General features: G+C 36.4%; 2 protein-coding genes across 4 annotated transcripts; one reads left to right on the top strand and one right to left on the bottom strand.

Annotated features, from left to right (window-relative positions):
• Positions 1 to 6,853: 6,853 nt before the first annotated feature.
• LOC131425231 (phosphomevalonate kinase) lies at positions 6,854 to 8,241 on the top strand. Of its 3 annotated transcripts, XM_058586943.1 has the most exons (4): positions 6,861 to 7,002; positions 7,108 to 7,239; positions 7,347 to 7,433; positions 7,514 to 8,241. In XM_058586943.1, the coding sequence occupies exons 3-4, from the start codon at positions 7,348 to 7,350 to the stop codon at positions 7,980 to 7,982; spliced, it is 555 nt and encodes a 184-aa protein (XP_058442926.1). In that variant the 5' UTR covers positions 6,861 to 7,002; positions 7,108 to 7,239; position 7,347; the 3' UTR covers positions 7,983 to 8,241. The 3 variants fall into 3 exon arrangements, with proteins under 3 accessions (XP_058442927.1, XP_058442926.1, XP_058442925.1); XM_058586944.1 differs by lacking the exon at positions 7,108 to 7,239 and having other exon boundaries at positions 6,854 to 7,002; XM_058586942.1 differs by lacking the exon at positions 7,108 to 7,239 and having other exon boundaries at positions 7,261 to 7,433.
• Positions 8,038 to 9,675, bottom strand: LOC131425230 (E3 ubiquitin-protein ligase Hakai). Its single transcript, XM_058586941.1, has 3 exons — positions 9,021 to 9,675; positions 8,436 to 8,968; positions 8,038 to 8,377 (listed from the first exon to the last, which is right to left on the bottom strand). Exons 1-3 carry the CDS (start codon positions 9,410 to 9,412, stop codon positions 8,244 to 8,246), a joined length of 1,059 nt encoding a protein of 352 aa, XP_058442924.1. The 5' UTR covers positions 9,413 to 9,675; the 3' UTR covers positions 8,038 to 8,243.
• Positions 9,676 to 10,904: the final 1,229 nt, after the last annotated feature.

Consider the following 10,904-nt stretch of genomic DNA (forward strand, 5'->3'; position numbering starts at 1 on the left):
GGGAACACGTCGAGCCGTCGTGATGGTAAGGCTGGCAACGCTGAGTCAGCGAACCGTCAAAAAAGCGAGAATCAGAAGAAGAAAACTAGAATAAGTAAAAGTTTGCAAGTGAAAAGACGCGATTGAAAGCCGTCTAAAATTTGTTAAAATTTATATACTTATATTCCTAGAAATTTGAATTCAGTTATCAGTTATCTTAAATTACGAAGATCGCAGATACAGATTTCGTTGATAAGACCCGTTCATTAATCCAAGCGGTTCACCAAATAATTGTAAGTAAACTAAAAGAAAATTGTTAAAACCTAACCTAAAATAAATATAATTGCAGTTGAAGCATTCCGAATTAAAAACGTGTTTGCTGTCAAAGTTGGTGTTATCACCACCCCCACAATATATTTAACTTTTTTAGCGATGTTGGAAGGTAACCATTTATTTTTCTCAACGTTGCTCATCTAGATTATTTTTTATTGTGTTGGTAATTTTCATCCGAAATTAAGTGGCGGTAGACCAGAAGCAAGTAAATATTGTAACAAAACGGGTTCGATTTTGTATTGCGTTGGAGGATGAGAAGTAGCACAATTATGTATATAGTTTTGGCAATATGTATTAAATCTGTATCCTGCATGAAATTCGCATGGACGTATACGAATCAATACATTACAGGTAATTCTGTATAAATATCAACTCTGTTGGTAAAAAATAAACGCAGTCTAGATGACAGACAGGATGTTTTTGATAGGGTAACGTGGCGACATCATGACATATGCGTGTACTGTCCCAACTGAAGGAATATTCGAAATGACCGTTAAAATAATTGAAGAATCCAATTTGAGTGTCCTGTCTGTTAGTCTGTGATGAAAGTTTTCATGAAAGATGTGTTATTGTTCATTATATCAATCGTTTTGATCATGAAATCATGACTTATTATTCATGATAGACATGATTCATGATTTCATGATTTTAATTCATGGTTCCGGGAATAGATTTTTATCCGTGTTGGTCCAATCAACATCCAATTTTTCGTTCAACACGCGTTCAACCTTCGTTCGCCGATTTTGAAACAGACTGTTGAACCGAGTGCCATTTTTTTTTCGTTCAACAACCCCGGCAGACAGAGGTCCATTGTTGAACCATTTTTTATTTGATGAGTTGGCGCCTCGTTGGACTAGTTTTAATAAAGAATTTTTTCCACCTATTGTTTTTTAAACTAAAACCACATACCTGTACAATACTTCTACTTCACGTAGACTAACAACAAATTTTCTTTCTATATGAAGGTAACACCAATTTTCACACTATTTTTGTAGGAGTAAAAACAACAACTAACCGTTCCATCAAACTGAACGATTATTCCGGTATTTACCTGTATGAACTGTGAGTTATCGGTATTTAAGGAGAATATATCTGTATTGCAGTATTGAGGTCAAAAATCGGTATAAATATTAAATATCGCGAAATCGGTATACCTGGCAACGTTGGTTCCAGACAACACTTTCATTTCACCAGACCCTGTCAGGTTAGAGTGAAATCGATAGTCCCACGACAAAAGGGCCTAACTGCAAATGAGAGCCTCTCTTTGTTTACTTTCTCTTTTGATTATTACGAAGCCATTATTGCAAATTCTCTAAAGTTTCCAATATAAATCGAAAGCTTGTAGTTTTACCTTGAAAGTTTTTCGAAAAGTAAAGCGTAAAATATAAAATCTAAAATCGTAAAAGAAAAAGTAAACAAAGAGAAACTGTCATTTGCAGTTAGGCCCTTTTGTCGTGGGACGGTCGAAATCTTCAGTTCATCGACGCCACCGCACAGCGTCACATTCAACATAACATGTCAATTGTATGGATGCGCAGTGCTACTGTTTAGGCACGCACGGATTTAACATTTCTCTCAACTACTTGTATGTATAAGATTCGATGCGATCACGCCTGAGGGTGCCATGGTCGCGAAAAGGATGTTTCCAAAGTTTTTTTTTCGGAAAATGTGAGAGCTGGATATCTTGTTAATATGCTGTCTTTGATTTCTCCCTTCAGTCTGCGTTGCCAGGTTGCCAAATTTATCTGGAGAGAACCAGACTTTTCTCGCTTCGCCAGACGATCTAATTAAGGACTATTCACACATTTCAGTTCCGTGACGGTTCAGTGAATGTGCCTTCAGTGCGCCGTCAGTGTTCTTTTTTTGTCGGAACCCATCCGTTCCGTTTCCGTGCTGTTTCCGTTCCGACACAGCAAACGCAGTGACATACCGATTTCAGTGAAAATAAAAAATAAAGGTGACGATGAATTTGAGTTTGCCGGACGGACGCTACACTGACGACGAGCTGCACTGAAACGGCACGGTGCTGGATAGGTGTGAATGCGCGCATAGAAAACAAATGAAATAATATCAGTATCCGTGCACGGTGTCGTGCCGACACTGAACCGGACCGGATATGTGTGAATAGTCCTTTAACCAGATCTTTTGTCAGATTTTTCAAATTTTACCAGATTTTATTAATTTTCTTGGTTCTGGTCTCTATTCCGATAGATGGTGAGACCTTTTTTGTTTTATGCTCACTGCAAATTAAGCTCGGTCAAAATTTTCTTATACACTGAAAATAAATTGCGCGCTAGCATCATGTGTAAAGCATTCGATCTGTCACTGCTTGTAGAACACATGAAATTCATGAAAATAAACACTTAACTCATGAAATGAGTGTAAAAACTGTTGATATTTAGTGGAAATCATGCTAAGTTTATATGAAAGGCACTCAAAAACGATCAGATATATCGTTACCCTTTAGATTCTATATGTATTTCATAAGAATGTCACATAGTTCTCCACATAGATTTCAACTGAAACAGAGTTGATCGATTCAAATGTGTTGCACGTACATTTGTGCTGTACTCATTCCCACTAGAAAATGAAGTTTTTAACACATGTAGTTCGATTCAATAGCAAAACACATCACATCCAAAGAAAAAACACATCAGAGCTAAGTGAAAAATAATCTAATCTCGCAATTTAGTGAACTTCACGCTCATTCAATGTTACTCTCAAGTGAGTAATTTGTACTCACTTTTGCTTATTTAGTACAAATGTCAAAAACTGAGTAATATTGATTTAGAAGAATGAGTAACTTCGACTCAGTTTCTAAATTGACAACAAGTTTTATTCACAGAGCTTTGAAAACGTTGTGTGAAAATTTACGTTCACTGAACTTTTCCCTTTGTCGGAGGCGGAACTTTTCCCTTTGTCGGAGGCGGAACGGAGGAAGGCAGACGAATCCTTTCCAATGACCGATGAACAGGTAGCGGCTTCCTTCATTCGTTGGATAGAAGTAAGTCAGTATTTGTTTAAAGCAAAGAATTCCTTATTCGAATCCCTTATTCAATTCGAATGACATTGAGTAATGTTTACTCACTCTAGCTAATTTTATCATTTGTAGCACAGAGTAAATTTTACTCAGAATTTGACAAATACCATATTTACTCAAAAGTGAGTAAACAAGCCTTACTCACTATACACGCTTACTTGTGGGTACTCAGTGGCTGAATCAAAAGTACTCATTTTCGAAAACTGTGACTAGCTGTCAAAAAATGAGTAAAATATAAAACTTTCACTGAGTAGAATTAGCTTCATCATGTTTCATGTTTGAAATTTTGAAGATTTAAAGTTGCTCAAAATGGAAAAAATCAGAGATCTAGTGGACAGTGAGTCGTATGAGGCTCTAGTTGGTAAGTAGAGCTAGCTTCTGCGAGGATTTCTCTGTATTTTTGCAAGTTTGTCTAAAAAATGGACAACAAATCCGGATCGGAGACCTGGAATTTTCCAGAGGAGCTGCTATTTTCTCCGGTTATACAGTGGACTCAGGTATTAAAACGAAATTCTCAATCCACTAGGCACTATTCAATCAATTACATGATTTTTCAGAACCTGAATGATTACTTGGTATCTGCAAATAGAGTACCGCATCTAGTCTGTGATGCTGAAACGTTTAAAATTGGATCATACCATAAATCAAATAAACATAGATTTCTCACTGTACGGTGACACGAACAGCACCTCTAGTGAGAAACGGGTGTACTTTTGTCGTGAATACGACTTACTTTACTATGGGGTGCCTTTTCAAAATTTACCCTCTGAGAGAGTGATAAGTTTTTGATCGTGAATATCTATTGTTGTATCTAATGAATCAACATAATTCTTGCGACATGCCATCGGAAATATGATCACAATTTTATGATAAAATTTTCAGTTTTGTGACATAGTCTCAAATAATTCAAAATTAAACTTTTCTGAAATGTTTGGTATAAACGAGTATCGAAGAGGATAATTCATATGGCGCGTTTGCCTTTCTCGTATTTTTAAAGCTCATAGCTCAGTGATCTGTGAAAGGATTTATGTAATCTAACTACCAATAGAATCGAAATTTTTCAATTTAAACGTGTATAGCAAAAGCATTGAAGTATTTCAATAGTACACTATTGGAAAACTTGTCTCATTTGATCCATGTCAACACCAGCCAATCAGAACGCGTTCTAAGGAAGAGAACGAAATATCTGCTGCTGTACAACAAATCGTTCGGGAAAAATGTTCCGAGAAGTGGTGAATATCGTAGTGAGTTCCTCAATTTGGTCCTTGTGAATGCTAGAAACGAATCCCTACAACATATTGATAGTTTCTTTCAATAAATTATGCAAATCCGAAATGAAATAATCGACATTAAAATTCTATATGCGGCTATTTTTATAGCCGTTAGGACCGCCCATTAGTGAAAAAGCTACAAACGAAATCACATAAAAGGAAATCTCTTAACAAAAATTCAATCAGTTTGGATTCTATCACCACTGCGAGCAGATGTGTTTTGTGTCGTCTGCACAGCTAGTTTCGCTTTCGACATGAGCGATTACGTCACAGCTGCCAGTCATTAGCATTGGAAAAAAAAAACAACGGTGGAGAGCATTGCACAAAATCAGCCGTTCTAATGGCTCTAAAAGTTTTCTAAAGAACTATTAGGATTTGTTGTTCGCAAATCGTAGGGAAATATCCTCAGTTTACTGCAAATCAATAACAGTTTGCTTAGATTTGTACACTTTTCGCTGTGTGAAATTCACAGTAATCGAGATCAAGTGAAGCCTTTTTTCTCGAAAAATGTTCCAGAGTTTAATGTCGTAGCGAATTACGCAATTTGACTCTTCTGAATGCTGGAAACGATTCCCTACAGCATATTGATAGTTTCTTTCAATAAATTATGCAAATTCGAAATGATATAATCGACATTAAAATTCTGTATGCGGCTATTTTTATAGCCGTTAGGACCGCCCATCAGTGAAAAGGCTACAAACGAAAACAGGTAGAAACAAGCCTCTCAACAAAACTTGAATCAGTTTGGATTCTATCGCCACTGCGAGCAGATGTGTTTTGTGTCGTCTGCACACTTAGTTTCGCTTTCGACAAGAGCGTTTACGTCACAGCTGCCAGTCATCTTATTTGTGAAAAAACGGTGGAGAGCATTACACAAAATCAGCCGTTCTAATGGCTCTAAAAGTTTTCTAAAGAACTATTAGGATTTGTTGTTTGCAAATCGTAGGGAAATATCCTCAGTTTACTGCAAATCTAGAACAGTTTGGTTAGATTTGTGCACATTTCGCTGTGTGAAACTCACAGTAAACGAGATCAAGTGAAGCCTTCTTTGTTTTTGCGAAAAATGTTCCAGAGTTTAATGTCGTAGAGAATTACGCAATTTGACCTTTCTGAATGCTAGAAACGAGTCCCTTCAGCGTATTGATAGTTTCTTTCAATAAATTATACAAATCCGAAATGAAATAATCAACATTAAAATTCTGAATGCGGATATTTTTATAGCCGTTAGGACCGCCCATTAGTGAAAAAGCTACAAACGAAATCAGGTAGAAACAAGCCTCTCAGTAAAAAGTGAAGTCTTCTTTGTTTTTGCGGAAAATGTGCAAAGGGGAATGCTTGCATAATTCATACAATTGATCAACTAATTGATATTCGGAAGTGTTAAGGAACATGTCAGTTGTTTTCGTATTCACGACATCCAGTTATGTCTCTGACATTACCCACCCGCCTTTTTTCCATTAGCTACTGTGGTTGTGTTAAATGCGCAGGCAACTTTATGCATGTATTTTAGGAGCATTTACGCACCCATTCTCCACCAGACGGTGCTTTTGCTGTCACGGCTTGCTCAACTACATTACTATTACACTGGGAAATCTATGTTTATTTGATTTATGATCATACTGTGTCATTGTTGATGGTGTTGTTGTGTTAAAAAACAGTTCTATCAGAAATGCTGTAGACATATATTTTAAAACTTTCTCCATCTTCGGCATACAAATTCCAACACGAGTGAAAATTCTTCACGATGTTATATCCATTGTAATTTACAAAACGAAAAAACACAGCTCACAAAACGGTGCATAAAATTGCCGGAGTGTCAAGAAGTCATTAAAAGCTCTACTTACATGAAAACAGAAATTATTTCATAAAACTAAACAATTTGAAGACAATACTGCGTCTGAAATTAAATGAAAATTTGAAAAACTATTAGTTTTCTTTTTAGTTGTTGAGAAATCATAGAGACGTGAAATCTATCAATATTCAATGGAAAAATGAGTAATTTCCACTCGCTTACAAGTGTCAACAAAAACGAGTCATTTCTACTCAAATTTTGCGAAAAACGTATTTACCCAAAATTGCGTAATACCTATTCTACTCAATTTTGGGTAGATATAGTTTTTGCGAAATTGGGTAGCTTTTGACTCAATTTTGGGTAGCCACAAATAAGCGTGTAGAGTAGTTCCACTTTTAACGAAAGTGAGTGAAATTGTACTCACTTTAGAGTAACAACGAGCGTGTATGTTCGACCCTAAGACGTTCGACCGTCCCACGACAAAAGGGCCTAACTGCAAATGACAGTTTCTCTTTGTTTACTTTTTCTTTCACGATTTACCGGACTGATTTTATATTTGACGCTTTACTCTTCGCAAAACTTTCAAGGTAAACTACAATCTTTCGATTTATATTGGAAACTTTAGAGAATTTGCAATAATGGCTCCGTAATGATCAAAAGAGAAAGTAAACGAAGAGAGGCTCTCATTGCAGTTAGGCCCTTTTGTCGTGGGACTATCGACTTGTTTATACCTATTTCAACCAATCACAATCTGATCCAAAACTGGCTTTAAAAGTGGATGCATAGCTATCTGATCCGTTTCTAGAGTTTATCCATCTCGCCACGTAATGTTTTTTTTTTCTTAGATTCCGATTAGCGGATATGATTCAGTAAATGAAAATCAGTCATACACCAATTAACAAATACTGGCTGTACCAATCTTTCTTTCAAGCATGTCCAATATTCCACGATCTGTTCTTCTTTGCTCCGGTAAACGAAAAACCGGTAAAGATTTTTTAACGGAACGGTTACTTCAAAGGTAATTTTGCCAAACTAGTGAACTACTCCACCAAATTTCCTTCAACATTTAAATTACATAAATTTACTTGGTATTGCTAGGTTGTCTGCAGATCGCGCTCAAATTATTCGTATATCTGAACCTATAAAACGAAGCTGGGCAGAAAAACTAGGTTTAAATTTGAATGAACTGCTTAGTGATGGTCCATACAAGGAGAAATATCGTAAGGAGATGATCGAGTGGAGCGATCAGCAACGAGCTGAAGATTATGGATTTTTTTGTCGGCAGGCATGCATGGAGGTGAACAAGGAAATTTGTATCGTTAGTGATGTTCGGAGAAAAAGTGATATTAGGTACTTTAAGGAATTATTTGGAAGTAAGGTAAAAACTGTTAGAATTGAGGCCACAGAAGAAACGCGAAAGAAGCGAGGGTGGCATTTTCAAGAAGGAGTGGACAATGTCCAGTCAGAGTGCGATCTGGATAATATGACCGATTGGGATCTTTTAATAACCAACGACTGTGGAACCGATGTTGAAGAGGCTTTGAACAAAATCATAACCATTCTCTGATGGAGTATATTTCTTAAATCTGGACAAGTTTTTCACCATTAAAAATTTTTCAAGGTTCAACCAAAATATTACCGCTTTAATATACATCAATCCGGCTTAGTAATATTTTTTCCGCTGACAATCAAAAGGTGCTATTCTTGCTCGTATATATAACATGATCTAGATTTTCAATAAAAGTTTTCGCTGTAGAATTTATTTTGTCATTGAGTATGTTATATTATTTTATGGATCCGTATGTATGATTCATAACGTCAGCTACTTTTACCGATAGTATTGTGGTTGTTGTCCCCAAGAGGATGAAGTTACATGTCTAGGAGATGATTGTTGGGAATAGTTGGAACGCTCGGAGAGATGTGCGGTTTGCGGGCTAATAGACATATGGATCAATTGGTTTGCTGTAAATAAACGAATGATTGAATGCATTTCACGAATATAGGAAAATTAAGTTCTTGCCTGCATTAGAATTCCCGTAATTGTTTGTTGCATAACTTAGTGATATTGGACCCTGGCCACCAGTGGCAGTTCTTGGAGAGTTCATCTGTTCACAGGAATTTTTTCTAACCGGTGACTTACCAACAATTGTTGACTTTGTTTCAAGGGCCTGTGGTGTTTGTTGAATTGAACCTGGTATTTGTGGTGGGGGTACTGGTTGTGGAGGATTGGTAACGTGACGATGGTTGATGTGGGCCTGTAAATCTCGTTGTGATAAATATGTCCTTCGGCAGCCAGTGCTACCGTAACGAGTACCTCCATGAGTACACATAAAAACAGTTCCTAAGCCAGTTTGTTCAACGCGGATCGCCTTTTCCTTGCATCGAGGACAAATTTTAAGATTTTCGGAACGAGCGCACTTTAAACAGAAAACATGCTTACAAGGAATCATACGCCCATAAATTAAAATTGGTTTATCGCACAGGTCGCAAATATATATCATTGGATTAAGGACTTTTTCACCTATGAGGTTCACTTTGTGATCCCAATCCAACCTAAAAAATAATGGCATCTAGTAAAACAAAATTATCAGTACATTTTGCATACCTCAACATTGGTTCCGGCGGGCCGCGAGAAATAGTTGTGAAAGTTGGAGCTTCCAATTGCGAAATATCAGCTTCCATATCAATTACAATTGGTGCAGATCCTACTGCTACGGTATCCTCAATCAATCTTCCTTTTCCCAACGACGGCTCTGGATTCGGCAGATCTGATTCTAGACTTCCTTTACTTGGCGAAGCTGTTACCACTGTTCCTTCAACCTCTTTATCCGTTGCTTCTGGCGATCCAACTTCCTCTTCATCGTCGGAAGAGATTACGCGAGATGCTTTCTTGGTCCGACCACGCCCACGTCCACGTCCCCTTCCCCGAGTTCCTCCGCGAGATCCACGGCCTCGACCACGTCCTTTAGTTTTAGAATTTGTTTCATCGTAATCCATTTCGTAAACAGTTATTCGCACTATATTATTTTCAGTTGATTCACAAAAATAGATTGGTTTCCGATTGTTCCAGCGAACAAAATAGCGGAATACCTTATTCCTGAAGAGTTACAATTTCAAAGAGTAAATTCTAAAACTCGAGGTTTACTGTTTGGGTATTATAAAATATTCTTCCAAGCCACTAAACAAAATTCGGATACAAAATGAACGAGACTCCAGATTAACCAAAATTGAAGCATTTTTCGTATACGTCAAATGCTTAATAAGAGATGCCAGCAAATTTTGTAATACCCGAAATCTTGCCCACTTGCATATGCCTGGCAATTTTCCCCCAAGACGTCTGGCAGCCAGAGTTACAAAGACGCAGAGATGCCAGATATTTTCAAAGAAAATCTATATTGCTTGGTACAAAAAATCTGTATTAATCTGTATTCACTAATAAAATGAAATTCTTACAACAAAATAATGCTAAAAGATGTTATTCTAATAGATTGTGGTTGTAGGATGGCAGATTTTCATAGTATTTTTTTTACTCACAACAATTGAATTATAATTCCATATACACCCAAACGTCTATTTACGAACCTTATATATGTATGTATGTATGTATGCTTACACACTCACTCATTTGCGTATATGTGTATATTTTTATACATATAAATGATCGCTTTTACTTCACCAATATTTATATGTATTAAAAAATACAAATATTTGCACACATGCGTACGTATATTAATACATATATACATATATAAGTTACGTAAATGGAGGTTTTGGTGTATTCATCTAGTTTGAAATTGTGAGATCTGTATAAATCTGTATTAAATTGAGGAAATCTGTATAAAATCTGTACTCTGTATTAAATCTGTATGAGCATGCAAAAATCTTATAATGCAGATAAATCTGTATGAATGGCATCTCTGCAACGACGACACGACATGCCACCAGAGTTGCCATTTTAAAATCTGTGTTTCATCTTGAAAAATCTGTGTATCATCTGTGTCGTATATTTTCGATCATAATCTGTGAAAATCTGTGAAAAACATATTGAAAATCTGTCATTTTTATTAAATAATCATAAAAATCTGTGAGTTTTGAAAAAATCTGTGTTCTGTGACACAGAATCTGTGTGACAAAGAAAAATTTACAGAAAAATCTGTGAATATGGTAATAGTATGTTCACATTAGAGATGATATCGAGTGATATACGGATATACTTGATATCCGATGATATCATGTGCGATATCACTTGATATTCCATACAATTTGATGTCAACGCGTATCACCATTTTGGCATGATATACGGGATATCATGTACGATATCATATCGAGTTGTCAAAAATCGCAACTAGCAACACGGATAATGGCATTGAACGCACTCATTTATGAACGTCACTTTTAGAGTGACAACAAACAATCATTATAATTTCGATTTTTTCAACGAATACTGGCGTTCGGATACTATTGAATGCAAGACTTCAATTATTGATTG

This window comes from Malaya genurostris, chromosome 1 (assembly GCF_030247185.1).
Source record: "Malaya genurostris strain Urasoe2022 chromosome 1, Malgen_1.1, whole genome shotgun sequence".
Taxonomy (NCBI): domain Eukaryota; kingdom Metazoa; phylum Arthropoda; class Insecta; order Diptera; family Culicidae; genus Malaya; species Malaya genurostris.

Excerpts from the sequence above, each read along its gene's own strand:
- LOC131425231 (XM_058586944.1), top strand. The coding sequence starts at position 7,348 with ATGTCCAATATTCCACGATCTGTTCTTCTTTGCTCCGGTAAACGAAAA. Across the intron at positions 7,434-7,513 it reads ACGGAACGGTTACTTCAAAG|GTTGTCTGCAGATCGCGCTC; the intron begins GTAATTTTGCCA and ends TGGTATTGCTAG.
- LOC131425230 (XM_058586941.1), bottom strand. The coding sequence starts at position 9,412 with ATGGATTACGATGAAACAAATTCTAAAACTAAAGGACGTGGTCGAGGC. Across the intron at positions 8,969-9,020 it reads CCGCCGGAACCAATGTTGAG|GTTGGATTGGGATCACAAAG; the intron begins GTATGCAAAATG and ends ATTATTTTTTAG. Across the intron at positions 8,378-8,435 it reads TTACGGGAATTCTAATGCAG|CAAACCAATTGATCCATATG; the intron begins GCAAGAACTTAA and ends GTTTATTTACAG.